We start from the raw sequence: 20,123 nt of genomic DNA, 5'->3' as shown, positions 1-20,123 counted from the left end.
TCCTTCAAGCTGAATTGCACTTCGAAGTTAGCATTAACTTTAGTTTCAGAGCTCTGCTTCAGTAACGAATATGTTTGTATTAACTTGTCTCTTATGAAACAGAGGGAGTTAACTCTAGGTATGTGTCTATCTCCATCAAACAGTCAATAAGCAATTCCTTCTGCTTTTTTCTTTTGTCAGATGCTGACGTCAATTTGGCTTTTAATGACTTCAGTGGCTTAACTATAGATGTCTATAGGCTCTTGGCTGTGGTATTTGCCTGTCAAAATGCCTTGTCCCTGGGCATGCCATTATCTTTAATTTTCAAGTTATCTTTGATAGTTATCAAAGATCTTTTCTTCATTCTCTTGCAATGGTTATTCCCTTCTGGAGTTCCAATCACAGAGTGCTTTGAGCATCGCATTTTCAAGCCGAAGCCCCGGTTGGACTATCTGTCTTACAGACTTAGGTATTTAAAAGATTTCTTCCAGCAGGAAAGTGGGTGCTTTTCACAGAAGCCTGTGTCTATCTGGTGAAAATATGTACTCAGGGTTTTTTTTCACTACCTGGTGCTTTGTTCTTGTGCCTTACACACACAAATGTGAGCTGCAAATGCTGGCTTAAGGTGATGTGAGTAGGTGAAGGAAGGCACCAGTGAATGCGCAGAGGGTGGCACATACAGGAGTGTGAGGGCGAAGAGGGGTGTCATTCCTAGGATCTTGTGACACTTTTGATGGGCTGCTCAGAACTAAATGTTAAGGCATCTTCATCTTTTGCCTCCTGGGCAGACCACCTGCTCCTCTTAGACTGATAGACAGTGAACTTGCAGAAGAACTCAGATCAGAGACTGACTTTGTTTGATGTACTCCTGCACCTACTGCCTTCTCCCCTACATATCCATACTGCCGCACAGTTGAATTTCTGACCATATATTCTCAATTAGTTTGGACCAGCCAATTCCCATCCAAGTCATGGACTTCCATTGCCACCTCTCCAGCAGAGCTTTTTGGGAATTGGAAAACACTGCAGTATGTTTTCCCATGGCTTTCCTCCGCTTGGAAGAGAGACCTTCATGTTGGATAGAAAAGATAGATCATTGTGGCTATCCATTCCTCCAAGCTTACTGTTGTCCTGCTTTGCATCTCTACAGTGGATTATGAGAAGGAAATCTCATTATCTCCTGTTAACCAAGAAATTATTCCACAACATAGAGTCTTTTGAAAGGGTTTCTCTGTGCTCATGCTTGCAATCAAGGCTGAAATATATAGCCCTTCATAACCTGACCAGATGGCAATTTGTGAGCATATATTTCTTCTATTTTCATTGCTGAATACTCTGCACCTTATGCTACGAGGAGTTAGGTATAGAAATCACAAACAGAGAGAGAGCTACTGTTGAGTATTGAAAACATGGGGGGAAGAATCATCAATGTAATGTGCTCATGAGGGCTATGTAATCTGCCTCTGCAGAGCTGCTGAATTTGCAGGGGGTCCGTGCCCTATAGCTAGAGCAGCTGGTGTGCTTGTATGAATCCACGCAGAGAAATGTGGAACACTTGTCCTTCGCACAGTCATCCAAATACGGAGGATACAGAGTAGGTCTGTTCTCTGGTGAGTTGAGAGGTCTTGGAAAAGTAGGGTTTGCAATGGGTTTTTTTTCGTGCTAGCTTCTCGGAGAACGCTGATTTATCTTGCAGCCAGCAGACACGTACGTGTGTGTGTGTGTCTCTGTGTGTGTGTCTGTGTTGAAAGATCTTTCTGAGCAAATGCTAAAGCGGTGCAATGACAACCAGTTTCACTCGCTTGACTAGGACGTTACTCATTGACCTGTGGCTGTCTCTACCGCACTGTAGTCCTGGCTTTAGCATCCATTAATTGCTCACTAACCCTTTGCAAACTATTTATAAATGTATCATTAATATAAATGTTAGAACTTGAACAGTATGGTTTTACTAATCACTTTATAAGGTTGTACTACTACAAAATGCTCGTGAAAAATGTTTCCCCTTAACAGAAGCACCGTTGTAGTGAAAATGAGTATTTTTGTTACTATTCTGGGTGTCAGTCACAGGAAGATCACAGATTTGACTGCCTACTTCACTATCAAGCTCTTTGCTTCACATCAAGGCTTTTGTGAAAAAGATTTGCTCTTGAGCATTTGCTCTGCCTAGGCAGCAAGGTTGTGTTTATAGTGATGGGAGAGACAGGCGCTTGCGTCTCCCATCACTAAATCATTTCAGGCATCCTGTAGGAACTGAGCATTTCAGTATGGGCAAGGGTCTCATTTAGCTCTATTCTGAAACCAGGAGACAACTCAGTGAAAATACTGTGATTTTTCTCCCCTCCTTTCAGACTAGGGCAGCTATACAGGAGCAGCCCCCATCCAACTGGACGTTTTCCATGATCAGTGCTCCAGTACAGTGTGAGCATTGGAATGTTGTCCAGGGGTATGTTGCCAGTCTGTTTGTGCTGAGAATTTCCCAGCAGACAGTACAGGTGAACACCATTTACGCAGCTAACAGACACAAATGACAGTGAATCAGAAGAAGCCAAGAAAACAAGCTCCAGTGTGCATCTTGTATCGAATGTATCAGGATCCAGTCCTGCAGCTGAGTCGTCTTAAATCAGACAGCCCTCATCTTGTTGATGCAAATGCCCACATTCCCTGCCTGATGGCTGAGGTTATATTTAGCCATCTATATTAAATAGGCATGGCTGGCTTCTAGAAACAGTTTCTCATCTTGGACCTGTAGTTTTATGGTCTGAGCAACTGTAGGCTGGAACATTTGTTGATAATATTAATCATTTTTTACAGGTCTCACTGCAACTGTTAGTCAGATAATTAGAGCAGTTGAACCTGCAAAACTGTGCATGTCAATTCAGGAGAATATTTTTAAAATTAGTTACTGTATGTTAACATAATATACTCCATTATTTTGCTGTTTTGTTTTGTTTTAAGAGTACTAACTTATTCTTGCAACATATCCTTGCATCAGCAAAATAATGTGTTGTATAAAAGAAATATGTTTCCGTGTGAATATAGTATACTGTTTACTCTAGAAGTCATATTTTATTAATACAGTGTTTTTATTAATATAACACTGTCACTTCTTGAATTTTAATATTAAAACCAAAGGTCCTCTGATTTATGTATTTACCATCTGGCTAAGTTATTTAAGTTGCTTTTCCTTATACATTTATATGTTGTCCACCTCTCGCTATTTCTTTATTTATTCCATATCAGTATCTAACCACATGCACTGCCATTTCTGAAGATTTAACACTCTCTCAATCACTATGGAGTCTGTGTCTCATTCAATAATCATGTCATCTTAATAGCAGATACAGTATGAATGGAAACAATAGACAGCTTTGTTGCGTTAGTAAATTCTCATATCTGCTTACTGCCTAACAAAGAGAACAAGCAGATAACATGAAGCCAGATTTATTAAGAGTCATAGAAACAAAAGAAAATACAGACAGACTTTTTTTTTTTTTTCCACTAGAAAGAGACTTTGAATTGTGGATTTCTTCTCCAACAAGGGATTTTATGCACAAGGGAAGAACAAGGATAAAGTCTATTCCCTAATACTTGCCACCAATGACAACCTGAGCTCTTGCAGAGATGTGGTTCAAACCTTGTGTTGCATTAGGAACCATTTATTAAGTATAGCCAGCTCAATTCCATTTCTTTGGAGTTTGATATATAAATTTTTCAGTAAGAAATGGAGTTCAAAATGTGACTCAGAGAAGTTGCTAAGATTTAAATATGCCTTAAAAGACATAGTGTGTAGTTTGGTAGTTTTTCAAAGAGTTCAGATAATGCTGCCTGTACAGTAACTAATGTAATCCAGGGAACTGAGAGAGATCTCTTAAGGTGACACATCCTGGTGTGATAACTGAGAGCAGGGAAGTTTGGCCGCTGAAGGTGTGCCCATCCAATTCAACAGAAGAGCTTTCAGTAGGTTCAGCAGTGCTGAAGCTGTAATCCTGAAGTCCTGATTCCATTTTCACTGAGCCCAAATAATCATCCAGTGAAAACGGTGCCAAAGTATCTGGGCTTGTTCCTCAAATTGGACTGTAAAACCATCTATGGTTTGGGTACCACTGTGCCGTAGTGTTACTGGATTAAAGCAGAAACAAGATATGCCTCTGAAACTGGCTTCTTTTCTGTGAGCCAGGAAACATGGGAGTTCAGTGAGTTCCATCTTTTGCAGATTCCCAAATCCCACAACATTTTTAGTTTGTCTGTAAAATATAACTATGATGAGATACCCATTAAAACAGAATTAGACCAGTTTTAACATCTAGAGACCTAGCACACTTGTGGTGCTGTTACACAGCACGTTGTCTCAGGAGAAGATGGTGCATTAAATTAATGCACTAGTTCACTTTTGAAAGTTCTCTATTTACATAACAGTTGTATGTCTGAAAGGATTGATTGAAGTCATGATGCCCTAGTGCACGTGCTTCATAAATTAACCTTTGAATGTCTTAATCACCCCATGGTGATTCCAGCCAAGAAACATTCACATGCTAGTCCTGGATTTCAGTGTACTTCATTCACAGTGCACATATGTAGAGCTGGGCAATCTGTGGTACCCATTTTCTCCCTACCCAGGAAAGCAAAGGAGGATCAGGGCATGAGTCTTCACTGAGGAAGAATCTAGTGGCTCACTGTTTCATTGCTCCAGATTAGCCCATCTTTGTTATTTGTATACTATAAGATAAACAGAAGGGGTTTGGAGGAAATCCTGACTCCATTGAATTTGGTGGCAAGAAAAACTCTTCTGGACTTCTGCAGGGGTGGAATTTCAAACTCTCTAGTTAGGATTTTGATTCCCAGTTCCTTAGTAGATCTCTTAGTTTAGCTCTTTCATCCAATCTAACTGAGAGACACTCCCTTATGAGAGAGATTTTCCCAAGGAAAGGCTGCTCTCTGCACTTTGAAGTGATACCAGGACTCGAAGGTGGAGTTATTTTCTATGGGTGTTAGACTACTCTCTTAATTTGCTCCTTTGTGATTCTTCTTTTCATTCCAGTTTTTCTTTTTAAGGAACTTGCTTTTTTATTGCCAACTGCCCACCCATTACACCCCAGCTTCCATACTCATGCTTCTTTCTGAAATGTTTTGCTTTAGTTTTTTAACTGTCGTCATGCTGTGAACTTTGCAGATTTGTTTATGAGTGTCACATGCTTCTGCTACATCTGCATTGTCACTGTTATGGTATTTTTTCTTTCTGTCTGTTTCTTCCACAGGAGTTTAACAAGTAATCTACCCAATGTGAATCTACCAAATGTGAATCTCCCTAAAGTACCAAATCTACCAGTTAACATCCCGCTAGGCATCCCACAAATGCCTAGCTTTTCTGCACCGTCATGGATGGCTGCTATTTATGATTCTGAGTGTGTATTCAGTTCAAATTAGATCTCATTTAAATTTAAAGTAATCTTGGCATGGATATGTATTGTTTGTTTCTGTGCATTACATAGAACTTTAAAGAGTGGTACAGTTAATTAGACGTTTTCTGAATGAGACACTCGTGAATTTCTGGCATGTGTATTTCAAAGGGGTTTTTTGTGTAAAGCTTGAAATTTTCTCTTAGTCCCACCAAGAGTTTGAGCAAGTATCTTGCTTCACAAAATAGCTGTCAACAATGGGACACGGTCTGAACAACGTACAAACCACAGAACATACAATGAACGAGCTTACTTACGATTACGTCATGTGTCTCAGCAAAGAGTTTCCTCCAAAACAGAAGATGAACCAATTTCAATGCCAGTCAACCAATTTCTGTGGACCAGATGTAGATCTAAAAGTGAATGTTGTTTAATGCAATTTCCCAGATAATAATTTTTGTCTTGATTTTGATGAAACGGTTTAACAAAGAGAAACACCCTGCATTCATGTTGGGGGAGGCCCCCAAGAGCAATTACAGCTCCATAACCATCATTACAGCCTAAATAATGCTGTGACCAACTAAAGAAAGATATTTTCAATGTGATCTGTAGATTATGTCCTGGAAAATCAGTGTCAAAGCAGTTGATCTTTAGGAGCCTTGTGCTCTCTGCTCCCCGCTCCCTGTCTCAGTGTCCCAGGGTGCATGGGTGGATCTCAGAGGGGACATATTGCAAATCCTGAGCACATATTGGGCAAGTTCTCCTGTTATAATATATTTCCCCTACAAGTCCCAGCTACCAAAGCAGTGTGGAGGGTGATATACAGTGGTCTCAAACCAAATCTTGTCATTTGAGGTAGCTCATCTCCCAAGATGTCCTAGCAGAGGAACAATATCTCCTGGCAATTCCTACAGGGTTATTCAGGGTTGGCATGAGATGGTCTCAGCCAGCACTACACAAACGTGTTGTTTTTTCCTTACCTACTCACTTCAAAGATAAAACCGAAGAAACTCCCCAAAATTACCCCTTTCACTGTTACTGAAACACCCTCAATTACATCTACAACTGGAGTCCACCAAAATGCCTCTGCCATTAGCCTTGCACAGGCTGTACTGCAGAGCCATGGTAACAAAGCAAAGCAAACACCGATGTATGATTTTTTAATAGATTTTTAAAACCTTCTAAATATTAGCATGGTCATTTATGTTTCAAAGCTATACAACTCATATTCATGCTAAGATAGCTATATTAAAGGCTAGCTTAGGCAGTTGTCTGTAAAGAGTACTTGAAAGTTTTAATCTCTCTGTGCATGCTTCGTGGTATTGCCCTTGAAAAGATAAGAATCATGTCATGACAGAAAATTGGATAATCCCTCTGAAAAGGCTTGAGCATCAATGGTATATTGCAAGCTGCCTGCGTGATTAAAGTAATTGCAGTGCTCACAAGCCAAATATTAACAGTGCTTCTTGGAAATGAATATCCTGTATTGTTTGCTTGCATGGAGCCCTAATCAAAAGTGAGAAAAAGACCAAGAATAATACTTTTAAATTTTGAAACCAAATGGATGTCATAATGTTGCTGTAAATACCAATTATTGTATTTGTACATATTTAATTATTTAAAACATAAATTCATGCAGTTCCAAAACTGGGGTTAGACTGTTAAAGCTTATTTATATCCGAGCACAGGTTTGAACTAGATGCAACTCAAAACTGACTGTAGATGAACACTTGAGACTGTGGCACAAACTGGTCCCCTGGTTAAAGGAAATGCCTGATTCTTTATCTTTTCATCTCCCTGGTTTTCTTCTACTCACCCTTCCCCTCCATCAAGGACATGTTACCTGTTGCTTAGTGTCAGCTACATTTCTCCTACAACGGAGGCAATTCATCCTTTATCTCGTTAACTCTGATAGCAGAGGACCTCTCAGGACCCCTCTAGCATGTTGGGACTATGGTTCTCACCTCGGAGTAGCCTTGTATGCATTAGCTCCAGTTTCCTCTAGCATTAACTGAATGCAGCTGGCATCTGTCACAATAGAAACACCCTCCCTCATCTGTTTCTATAGATGATGTCAGCACAAGTGGTAATGCATGGTGTGTTAAATATCTTATAAATTACTGTGTTAGCATTAGTGGTATGCGAGGAGGGGGTTGAAACTCTTGAAGCTCCCTTGGTAATTGTTCTGGAAACAAAAAACAAGTGAGGGAGAAGGAAAGAGGGAGAGAAAAGGGTTATGGGTGCATAAATTTCTCTGTACAAACAGAGCACAATCCAGTTCTGTATTTTTATTCTGTAAGTGGAGGTTTGAGATATAATTATACTGTGAAAAGAGCCGGTGTAGCTACACACTGCAGGACCAAAGACTTCCATCTGGGCAGGGGTGTGGGTACCAGAATATATGCTTGGGAGAGAAAATCAGAGTTTTGTGACAGACCAAAGATGTTACAAAATAAATTTTAAAAAATAATAATAATAGAAATTTGTTGTCTTATAAATGCCTTTGCAAGAGGCAGATCTGTGAAAAGGTGCAGCAGTCAATCCTGCCAAAACTCCTGGCTGTGAGATGTGTAGTGCCCTTAGCTCAATTGACTTACCCTGATTTCTTTTCAGCTGTTCAAGAGATAAAGCGTGTCCTCGCTCACCACTTGTTAGCACTGTCCCTTACCTGGAAATGGGGCTCTCACTGAGAGGGGACAAGGCAAGCTCAAGATATGATTCAGAGGGGGGAGAATTGCATGAAACCCTGTATCTTAATAACTGCATACAGTCTAGTATGGCAGTTATTATTGACCAAGGATTTTCTACCAGTTTCTGGCCTTAATTCTTAATAATCACATACATTAATGTGGTTATTAACTAAGGCTGATTTTTACCATACACACGTTATTCCTGTTAAATATGTGTAACCCATAACTTTGTCTTACTCATCTGGTCTGGAAAGTTTTGTGGGTGATGACAGCAAGGTAGATTAGGCAACTGTATGGTAAAACTCAAAATCCTGATGGTGGAGATTGCCAGCATTGTCGTGTGTATAGAACTACTGTCTGCTCTACACTTGTTGCAGGAGTGGTCTCCACATCAGGTTACAAAAAGCCTGATGCCACTCATGACTTTTGTTCTCATTTTGCCCTGCCAGCAATGGATCAGGCACCTCGGAAGATCTGTTCTGGAAACTCGATGCCCTACAGACCTTCATTCGGGATTTGCACTGGCCTGAGGAGGAGTTTGGAAAACACTTAGAGCAGCGCTTGAAGCTTATGGCGAGTGACATGATCGAGTCCTGCGTGAAAAGGTACGTGACCATGAGCAAACCAGTCATGTTTCTCATAGGAGCTCACAGGATGCAGTTGTAGAATCACAGAATGGTTTGCGTTGGAAGGGACCTTAACGCTCATCCAGTTCCAACACCCTGCCACGGGCAGGGGCACTTTCCACTAGACCAGGTTACTCCAAGCCCCCTCCAGCCTGGCCTTGAACACTGCCAGGGGTGGGGTATTTTCTGTCTTGTTATCAATGAAGCTTCACTTCAGCCACCATTTATTATTGAACCCAGCTCACATCTGCCCAGCACAGACATGGTGGAAAACCACCCTACTGCTCTCAGTTGTGAACTCTCCCAAGCACATGCACTTCTCTGTTGAGACTCTGGAGAGTACATATTCACACTAAGGCAATAAATCACCCATTTTTTTAAGCTTTATAGGTAGTTACTTATTTTCAGTGCCACACATGATGTCAAGTCTTTGTAAATGCAGTTTGTTGTCAACCAGGTTAAGTGCTAAAGGCATAGTCCTAAATAAGATCCCAACAGCCACCTAAAAAACATAGATCCATGGAAAAACAACCATAGTAATTCATGTCCATTTGGCATCAGGGGTGGTGAGGCAGGAGGAAGAAATGAACTTTGCATTCCATTGTGCAGAAATTGATAGACAGACAACCAAAGTTAAAATGAGTGCCAAATACAGCTGGTACATGCTAATATTAGCTGCAATGTGTGATGTGGCTGTTCCGTACCACAGTTGCTTGGCCCTTCTGCAAGTGTGAGCACGGCATTTATTGTTCACATGTTCCTCACAGTCGGGATGTGCAATGTCACCATAGGAGAAGGCACGTTTGGTCCCCAAGATGTAGGCAGGAGACTTGCCTGCCAAAGCCAAACATCCCAAGGCTTGCTTTTTCCCCCTTCTGGAGTAAACCCCATTGCATTTTAAGTGCAGTCAGATGGTCATGGCGTCTTTGACATCGAGCAAATCCCCCTTTATTGCAGCAACTCGTCTTTAATCCTTTGGCTGGCACAAAAGCTGCGCTTCAGTTGTCCTTTGGTTGTCAGACCATCATTTAGGAGCAAACCTAGTGCTGGAGCTCTGCTCTGCCCCCAGCACCACCAGCAAAACACTTACTTTATCTTTCTTTTTTTAAATGGGAGCCAAGTCACCTTCTAGCTGTGATGATCTATAGAAGTGGGACCGGGATAGCTCAGCTGAGATAACTGGGAAAAACAAGCAAGTTTCCAGGTACATCTGAGGAAGGGCTTTTGTGCCTGAAATCTGGTTGGTTTTTTTTCCCAACTGCTTCAACCTTTCTACAAATATGTTGCCCCTCTGTAAAAACCTGGCCCAGCTTGTAGTGGTATGACTATATATAATGGTTCTAAGCATAAGTAAGTAGGAACATGCTTATCTCTGCGAGGAGATGGAAAATCCCAGTCACTTTGGGTCCTTTCAGTAATTATCAAGATTCTAGTCCCCGAGTCCAGGCTAAATCTGGCACTGGTAATTAAATCAGTTCAAATGCCACTGCTGATGTAAACCAATATGCTGCCTTCCCTATTTATATCACCTGCAAACAGGGCCTGGCTAAGGTTTCTTTAGCAATTTCAGTTTGACACAACATTTTTCTGCACGTCTGTCTCTGAACTGTTGAATACCATGGAGGAGCCACTCTGCCTTCCGCGCTTGGTTGTATTTTGGTGCTGTCAGGAAAGCAGCCCTTGCAAGGAAGGTCTGTTTTGCTAATAAATCCAGGCAGAAGGACCTATGTACCAGCTCAGATCTGATCCCAAGAATGGGAGTTTTACATTTGTAAATGAGTTTTCATTTGCATAACCCTTGGGGGATCGTTCAAGATCAGAGTTATTCCTGAGCTGCAGCTGATATTATTTGTTATTTCTAAACTGAAGCTCCTATGTTAATTTGTTGGCAGATTCTGTCTGATGTGATAATTGTTCTGTGTTAGGCTAGGTTAGTGAAGTACCTCTGGAATCTGTAGAGGGGCTCCGAAGAAAGGCAAGGCAATGCCTGCTGTACTACAGAGTATTCCACATGTTAGAGTCACAAATGCTTTGGTATTTTAAAATATGACATGGGGTTAAGTTCTGTAGTCTTTGCCTGACAAAGCTCTTGGTGTAACATGGGTTGTGACTGCCAGGGACATCAAATTTGAGCTTAGTGGAACCTCAGGAGAGCAGTGAGGTGCGGGCTGGTGCGATGCCTGTGTTCGTACCTGCGTGACTGCGCCCGTGCACATTTTGCAGCCATATGCTGGTGAGTATGATCAGGGAAATCACTTCCATGAACTTATGAGACAATTAGGAACTTTCAGCCAGCAATTACAATCATGTAGACCTAAAAATGCTATGATTTCAGTTAAGTGATGAATGAGTTTCTGTTACTTGTAGTTTATATAATGGAGCAATCACAGCTTCCTTTAATGTGTCAGGCTTGCTGTTTATCTGTGGTTATAAATCAGCCAATGCAACCAAGTTATAGGGGTACATTGACGCTGCTGTTTGTAACATCGTCACACTGTTTATCAAGCACGAGAAAGTCATAGTTACCCTGAAACCGTTGCACATTTTATAAATAGGGTGTATTCTGGAGAGTGGGTTTCTTTTTAAACTAGAAAATCCTTTTTGCTAAAGCACGTTTGTAATAAGTGCGCTGTAGCACTCCCAGTAGCATTCAGCTTTCTGGTTTCTCAAACTCTTCTCAGCATTGTTTCACGTTATTCTTATTAGCTTCAGTATATTTAAAAGCAGCTGAAATGTCTTTTTCCACTTTCCTTAACAGAACCAGGATTGCATTTGAAGTAAAGCTGCAGAAAACCAGCCGATCAACAGATTTCCGAGTCCCTCAATCAATATGCACCATGTTTAATGTCATGGTGGATGCCAAAGCTCAGTCAACAAAGCTTTGCAGTATGGAAATGGGCCAAGAGGTAAAAATACAGGTTCTTTCTTTCAGAGCTTTTAAAGGCAATGCCATGAAATTTCCTATCTCCTGTTTTGGAGCTATTATATCAGTTGTGGATTTGGCCTTCCATATAGGTGTGCAGATGAAGATGCAGGGGGCTGCTCTCAAATACATCTAATGAATATAAGCATTCAGAATCCCCATCACTTAGGAATGGCTTTTTTTGAAGGACTGTGGTATCCATAAGGTATCTCTTAAGGTTATTTGATGCATGATGACCATATAGATGAGTCATTAACCACACCTTGGAGCCAGGTATCAGCACTTTCTGTATACGTCTATTTTCTGTAGGCAAACATAAGGAAAACAGAAGTGTCAGGTTGTTGTTGTGATGCTTGGAATGAAAAAAACAAACCCGACACAACACCAAAATAGATAAGTTCCAAAAGTAGACTGAAATTCCAACTGCTCTGACTTCCTGGAGTATTGGCTCTAATCAGCACACTTGATGATCCCGGATTTCCAGGTTCTTCATGACTCAAGTTTCCAAACAAGAAACCTGTTTGAATTAATTGCTGATAATTTTTGCCTTCTGCAGCCATAGTTGCAGATTGAAGTTTTTGTGAATTGATCTATGAATTAGAAAAATGTGGTAAATTGGGCTAGATTAAATGCATCGTAATGGTAATTCTGCTGCAGTGGCTTCCAGCCAAATTAAATATTCATATATCAGTCTAGAATAAATTGACAAATACTATGTGGCTCTCTACTATCCTGCTGCTTGTCAGCACTTCCTGGATCAGCCCTTTCGCTAAACTTCCCTTGGTCAGATTTTGCACTGAATCATTGCAAGTTGGTTTTGGGTTTTGTTGCTGTTGTTTACCTCTCCCTGTTGCTCTGAGAGGACTTGCTCCAAAGACCACTGGCTGCAGCAGGGATCCTTGCTCTGATATCAGTCGTGTTTGGATCACATTCAGCTGTTCTTCTTATTTTTCTTATACATGCTTCAATTACAGCGTTTTATCTGTGACAGTCACCTTGCAGGAGAGGTTTCATACTGCCTGTCATGAGGTTCTTCCCTGTCCTCCAGGTGTGCTCAGGCGGACCTTGAATGGGCTTTTCTTGTTCAAGCCTAGACATGAACTTCTCTGCCATTTTCTGTTCTGCAACCATACCCATTTTATCTCCCCAAATCCCTCAGCCTGCAGATGCTGCAGCATCTGCCCCAGCTGTCCCCATCAGCCGGGAAGGTCAGTGGTTGTGATGCTCTCCACTGCAAACCAGGGTCAAACCCTTGTGCATTATACTAGCACAGTCCCTGGGGACAGAGACATTTTGGAGGTCAAGCAGACTCTTATAACATGACAGAGCAGGCTCATTGCATTCATAAAAGTTCCAGGTTAAGTATTCAGATGGCATGAAACTTACACCATCAGCTGTGTCTGGATGTAGTGTGACCAGGCACTCACTGCATCTTCCCATGCTGATTTACAATGCTTCGTGCTTGCTGGTTTCCTCCAAATTTTGAGCACATCAGTCACAATGCACATTTGGCCTGAGTCAAACCGCAAGTGAGAGGAGACCAGGCAGCAGCGAGGTTTTCTCTGCTGTTCTCAGCTGCAGCAGGGATTAGCTCTGTAAATCTGCCTGTGCCGCTTCAAGAAGGTGTTCGGTACAGCAGTTTGGAGACAAGCAGCAGTTGCTGGGTCACGAGGTTTTTAACAGATAGCTGAACTAATAGACCTGTAAAGCAGGTGTAAATTATCGGTGCATAAGTTACCATTTAGGGCTGCAGCATTTTATACACCCTCCCTTTTCCTTTTCTTTCTTTTAGTGAGTGTTACTACCTCCCCCTCCATTCGCTTGTGCCACTCCATATTTTGCCTATCTCCATCTCCTCTTCTTAAAGCTAAGTGCTATGTGCTGAGATGGTCGTACTCAGATGGGGGTTAAGAGTTAAGATGTAGGGGTACTGAGATAGGGGTTAAGAGTAAAGATATAGATCTGTTGTTGGGAGGGGAAAACAAACTCACCTTGCCTCTTCCACTTCTGAGGAGTCAGACGGGAGGGGGATGCAAAACCAGGTTTGGAGCTTGTGTATTCCTCTGTAATTTGGGAGCTGTGTCTGTGCATTGTTGAGTCCCTTTCCCCCCATCTAGTCACTGGGGAGGGGTGGACAGACACAACCCGCTGACGGGACACTCTGTCACTGCCACTGCTGGCATGTGGCTGTCAGATACTCATGTCCCTTTGCAGACAGTTCAAAAGCAGCATAAAGGGCTCAGTACCCACTGTGGTGTTCAGGCCGGGGAGTCTGCCCAGACCCACTGGAGAACAGTTTTGTCAGAAACAAACCCCTGATTTTTCTGACAGTTCAAGCTCTGCGTGGGCAGAGGCTCTCTCAACACATTATTTGACCTCTCTCCTGCGGTTTCCCTCCCATCCCAGTGTCCTTCCCTCTCAGACTACCTTCAGTTGCACTCACTTTAACAGATACTTGAATGCCTTTTGCGAGCATTACCCTGTGAAACAAACACCCATCATTTCATTTCCATTTCCTTGTCTCTAAAGGCAGCTGTTAAAACATTTGGTAAACATACTTTACCATCTTAAATATTTATTTTTCCTCTGAATTTTTAATACATCTAAGGGGATAAATGTATGTATTAAATGTTTCTCAGTTGGTCTAGTATGTTTCTATTTAATATCTAAGGTCAGATGGTCCTTAGAGAAATACAACGTACACACAATCTGTTACATGACAAGGCAAGATACTCATCACATAAAGTCAACTTGAATCATTGTAGTGCGCTGATTACGGATTGTAATAATTGAGCTAATAGAAAGCTGCGATGAACTCTATCGAAAGCGGGGGCTGCGCTGGGTAAAGTAAACCAGATATGTGATCTTTAACCTCAAGCGTTTCCATAAGAAATGTAGAAGGAGCTGTTAGAAAATGCTGGTTTACGAGCCAGGCGCCTGTGAAAGCAGCACCAGGCACTTATTTTCCAAACCACCGCCTTCTCCAACCCCATCCTGCTTCAGTCTCATCTTCCCGGGGTGGAAATGGAGCTGCAGCACGAGTAGCACAGGGTGCACATCACTGTGGCTGCCCAGAGCAGGACCCACAGCCTCACGGGTCCTATTCTGCGTGGTCCTGGCCCCCCACCAGCTCTGTGTGGACTCCAGGGATTGTGGCTGTGATGGGAATGAGCGATCAGAGTCCTTGGTGTGTACACATGGTCCTCTCCTGCTCTCAGAACTGTGGTTTTATTCCACCAGGGCTCTTACTTGCTTTTTAAACAAGGTTTGAATTGAAAATGCATCAGTGGGTACATTTCACAGTGTATTGTTTTGCATGTAGCTGGCCATTTTTGAGTTAAAATCATGACTTACCCGATGAAAGCAGTTAGCTAAATCCTTATGCACACACAGAAAATCTAGTTGCAGAAGGAAAATGTCATGGGGAAGACACCCCCAACATATGCACAACCCCTTCTTCAGCTCCCATAGGAGGTTCTGGCTGTATGTGCTAAGGACATCAGCAGCTCTTGTGTGTACCCAGCTCTTACAGGTCCCTGTCACCCTGCAGCTACATCTCCAGCTATGCTGGGAGTGGCCAGGTCAATCCCAGGAGCTGACAAGAGCTCAGTTAATCTGTTAGTTAACAGATTAATCATAACTATGATCCCATAAGGGACTCATATATATCTTGACCTGCAAAGCAGGACATGGAAATGGGAACTGCAAATGCAAATATTGCTTGCTCGTGTATGTTTGTCCTCGGGGTGGACTCAGTGGATCACAGCCTGTGGTGTGGCAGTGCCAGCCTGTCCTCCCTCATAGGTGATGCTGTGAGTGTACCCAGCCAGGACTTTGCCTGAGATGTGCCTCACCATGTAACCCATGCAGCAGGGCTCACCCCTCAGGCACATCCAGCCTGGCGAAGGATGTGCAGTTGCCCCGTTGCTGAACATGCCTGTTGACAGCCTTCCTCTCTGGAGCAAAATAAAACCATAAGAGACCGTCAGCAGTTAGGTACAGTCGAGTCCCTGCAGGCTTTACTGCCTGCAAATACTACAGGTAACAGTCTCTGGTGTTTCAGTGAAAGGAGGTTTTGATCATGTTTCATTTTCCATTGCTTATTGTTTCTATGCATGATGCAGTTGTTCTCATGCATCTCTTTATTTAAAAGATTTTGGTTTATTTATAGTTTCTCTTCATATGTTCTTTTTCCTGTCTTTTGCCCTTTCCTCTTTATTTCTGTTCCAAATCACCTGAAAGTTTGCTAAAGAGTGGGTAAGTGTGTCCGACTTTTCTTTTGTCCAAATTCCTTTATTAATGTTAATGTCATAGGAAAAAAATCCCCGCAGCGTAGAGCAGTTCAGAGATTACAATCAGACACTGACACCAACATCTAGCATTTGTAAAGCCCTCGCAGTCTTCCTTCCCAAAGTCTGATTAGTATTTAAAGCAGATTTGTCTCTTTCAATGTGATTTGATGTTAACATTTTAAAACAATATTAATGCCAAGTGGTAATGAATATAGTGACTAGCACCAGTGCTTGAAATGTTTGACTGAAAAATCAAATGTTTTGTGTTGGAAAGCAGTCATAATCAGTATTTTCTCAGTCCATTGAAAATAAGAATATACTGTATGTTTTCACTAATTAAATCTTGTATTGGAAACAGGTCTTTTCTAAATTAGTAGGAGACTGTATTTTAGTACCTATTCTAACCATATTGCAGCTGATTGCATCAGAGCTCCCAAGCTAAGCAAGGTTTGGCTTGTGCAGAAATTGGGTTGAAGATGCAGAAACACTGATGCTGCAGGCACTGGTGTAGGTCAGCCAGTCCTGAGCTGGTGCCTTGGGATCTGCTGACACCCAGGACTCAGGGCTGCACTGTGTGATGGCTTTTGCATGGGACAAAAAGACTCATCTTAGTTTGTTGGGTGTTTTTTAGATCTATCTTATAGTCACTGAGCAAAGCATTTAAACGAGTGCTTAATCTGAGCCATGTGCTTGCTGAGCCCAGGGTGCAACACAGGTTCAACTGCTCTGCTGCAGTAGATGGGAAGAGTGTAACATCATTCCTGAGGGTTTAACACACTGCAAGCTCTCCTGGTGCAGCAAATCACAGAATGGTTTGTGTTGGAAGGGACCTTAAAGCTCATCCAGTTCCAGCCCCTGCCACGGGCAGGGACACCTTCCACTAGAGCAGGTTGCTCCAAGCCCCTGTGTCCAGCCTGGCCTTGAACACTGCCAGGGATGGGGCAGCCACAGCTTCTCTGGGCACCCTGTGCTGGGGCCTCACCACCCTCCTAGTGGTAATTTGTTCCTTAGATCTAATGTAAAGCTATGTTTTCCCAGTTTAAAGCCGTTCCCCCTTGTCCTATCACTACCTGCACTTGTCCAAAGCCCCTCTCCACATTTCCTGTAGCCCCTTTAAGCACTGGGAGCTGCTCTAAGGTCTCCCTGGAGCCTTTTCTTCTCCAGGCTGAACAACCCCAGCTCTCTCAGCCCTTCTTGTCCTTCCCACCCCCCTTCCAAGGGCTGTGTGGTTTGTGGTGCCCTAGGCAAGGGCTGCCCGTTCCCCTCCAGCAGCAGGCATATCTCATTGACGGGTGTGATCCGTGTGCCAGATGAGCAGGGTAATGCCTGCAGAGCTGAAGCAAAAGGATTTCAGGGTCTCTAGGAGCACTGGGTGCTGATGCTCACAGGGATGGCAAAGCTTCCCCTTCGACATCTGCGTGTGGCTCCCGGAGCTGCAGGCACACAGAAGAGGGCAGGGTTTGCCCATGCTTCACAACCTGATGTTAGCTTCTCCTGAATTCAGGGTCTCACCAATGACTGTAAGTAATCACTGGTCACCATAGTGGAGCCCAAGGTAATAAGCTGTGTAATTTGTCAGGTTGATACTGCATATTGTGGTTTACCAAGGGAAGAGTCTGACAACTGTAGAGCTCTTGCTTGTGATCGATGCTAATACTTCCCCCCCCCCCCCCGTTTTATTTTTCTTCAGCACCAGTACCATTCAAAAATAGATGAACTAATTGAGGAAACCGTCAAAGAAATGATAACACTCCTAGTGGCAAAGGTAACCTTCAACTTCAGGTGAAGTGATTCACTGTTAACATTGCATTTTTAATATGTGCGTTTCCATTAAAATGTGACACATTAAGATGTTGAATTGGCTTCTTGTTTCTCACAGGCAGGATCATACATCTCCCAGTCCTTTCATGGTGACTCTTTGACGATTAGGAACTGTGTGAGATGTAATATGCTGCTAGCAGGATTGCCATGCTGGGCCAGAAGTGGGTTTAAGGGATGGGTGTTAAGTTAATGTGGGGGTAACACCCCATGGTCACCATTGCCCCATGGTACTGAGGGGCAGCTGCAGTCAGAGGGTGGCACTGCTTATTGCTGCTGCAGAGATGATGGGGTGGCACAGAGAAGCGGTCACCACTCCTACGCATAAGGTTGTGTGGACAAAATAACTCATCTTGTGCAAGATCACCATATGTTCTTCTAAGAAGTTAATTTAAAGGTGACAGTAGTGGGAAATACATTCCAAAATGTCAGGTTTAATTGTTTGGAAATTGTTTTTCATCAGAGTCGTCTCCTCTAGCTCAGCTGCCAGCATTTCCCTTGGTTTGTTGTGTAGGTCTGGTGTGCTGCGCTGGCACAGAGAGCAATTGGTACGTAGGGAGAAAGATGGTGGGGTGTTTTTTCCTCTACTTTCAAACTTTCTAAGAACAAGTCATCCCTATTATACAGTGGAGACCTTTAAACATAATCCACCAACATATGCCAGTTCAATTCTTCTGCAAGAATACCCAGCTAGCTGCGTGCTTGACACTGTGTACTGGGAGCAAGAACCACCAGCTTCCCCATCCAGAGAGGCTGTGCTGCCTTCCCACCTCCTGTCCCAGCATCACCCATGACACCGGGGGATGATACACACCTAGCAAGAGGTGGACAACACAGCACACAAAAGTCAATGCTTCTTTCTCCCCAGGGGCCAGCCCATGGTGCCTGGGGACAGGTTGTTGGTTCCTTTGGCAATGCTCAGAGCTCTGTTGGTGTCTTTGATGCTGATTTTTACACCCTTGTTCGATGATTAAAAATAATTGCAGTATTTTTTGTCTTTGTAGTTTGTCACCATTTTGGAAGGAGTCTTGGCCAAACTGTCTAGATACGATGAAGGAACTTTGTTTTCTTCTTTCCTGTCATTTACTGTAAGTACAGACTATAGTTTCCTTTCTTCTTTATTTTTAACTCTGAGTTGTATTCTCCTGCTCTCCCAGGGCTAGATCAGCTATGTCATAATTCTGCCATTCTGTGGTGTTTGAACACTGTAACCCCCACATGAACAAACAACCTCTAGGTATACAATACATAAACACCCAAGGTGCATAGGCCATTGTATTGTAGCACAGAGTAAAGCCATCTCCAGTCACCATTTGGGTTGGTGGAGTTTATGCTGTTGAAGTTGTGTATGAAAATGAAAGCAAATCATTGCACTGTACATGTGATTTCCCTAACTAAAGAAGTTGCTTCGTTGCCATTTTTGCATGATGAGTATGTTCCTCTTAGTCTTCTGGACATAACAGTGACCATCTTTAGTAGTGAAAAACAAAATAAGGGAGATCTAGGGAGTGCCTTTGTGTTTCTGAAAGGGAGCAAGGTAGGGGAAATGCCATGAGATTATGCAGCTCAAGGTGCCTGGATAATGCCACACTCCTCCCTAACATGGCAGAACTTGCCACATTACTTACTTCCTAGAAATGTTCAGGACAAAAACAACATCCATGCAAAATTGGCCTCAGTATCCAGCAAGGGTTAAGCAATCTGAGCCATATTGCAGAGAAGTGTTGTGACAGCTTCTTAGGACAAATGCATAGCAGCTGATTTCCAATGGTCTGAAAATGCATGCCAGGAAGTTCACACGAGTGTTTCTTTGCAAGCGTGGCAGAAGGCTTTCAAAGTCTCGTTCAGGAGTTGTCTTAGCTACTTGCAGTTGTCTGTTGCTTGCTACTCTTGGGCCCTTTTTGCTGAGTTTGAGGCAGTTTTGTAGGATCTGTTTGGAAATGGGGTTGAATGTAGGAAGGCTTACCAAGAGAGGCAAGAAATTCTGCTCATGGGCAGCTATGTGCATGCAGTTTATTTAATCCAGCATAGGGTTCAAGCTAAGCATCCTGACATTGCAGGTGTGCTGGAGGCACTTTGTTCTTCAGAGAAGGAGGGAAAGGGAGGGTGTCCCTCTCACTGCCCAGTGGTGCAGCTCTTCTCCCAGGATAACCCCTGTGTGATTACAGCCCCAGGGCTCTGCTCATCCCTGCTTGGGGGAGTTCAGGTGATACCTTGTGGTGGAACCTTCTCTCATTCCAGTGCTGTGGAGAGTTAGGAGATGCTCGCGTGCCAGCAGCAGCAGAGGATGTGGAGGCGGCAGCTTTCCAGGCATCGGAAGTACCAGCATCAGCCTGAGTAGACAGTGTAATGTGCAGCCCTTCCTTCTCCGTGAATCCAAGCTGTTCCTTGGTTGA

At 43.0% G+C, this 20,123-nt stretch overlaps 1 protein-coding gene across 7 annotated transcripts in view; it reads left to right on the top strand.

Moving 5' to 3' along the window:
* CADPS (calcium dependent secretion activator) overlaps positions 1-20,123 on the top strand; it is a 211,260-nt gene that overhangs the window by 163,227 nt on the left and 27,910 nt on the right. For 4 of the 7 annotated variants that reach the window (XM_062630212.1, XM_062630211.1, XM_062630210.1 and 1 more), the window contains 5 exons: positions 5,238-5,384; positions 8,518-8,673; positions 11,453-11,600; positions 17,600-17,674; positions 18,732-18,815. In XM_062630212.1, the coding sequence (XP_062486196.1) occupies positions 5,238-5,384; positions 8,518-8,673; positions 11,453-11,600; positions 17,600-17,674; positions 18,732-18,815 (610 nt within the window). The remainder of the gene's footprint in view (positions 1-5,237; positions 5,385-8,517; positions 8,674-11,452; positions 11,601-17,599; positions 17,675-18,731; positions 18,816-20,123) is intronic. The other 3 variants (XM_062630216.1, XM_062630214.1, XM_062630213.1) reach the window with 1 other exon arrangement.

The sequence above is a fragment of the Pezoporus occidentalis genome, unplaced genomic scaffold, assembly GCF_034315485.1.
Source record: "Pezoporus occidentalis ecotype Australia unplaced genomic scaffold, CSIRO_AGI_Poc_V1 ctg35, whole genome shotgun sequence".
Classification (NCBI taxonomy): Eukaryota; Metazoa; Chordata; class Aves; order Psittaciformes; family Psittacidae; genus Pezoporus; species Pezoporus occidentalis.
The sequence above is the reverse complement of the archived record's forward strand: the minus strand, read 5'-3'. Positions and strand labels throughout refer to the sequence as shown.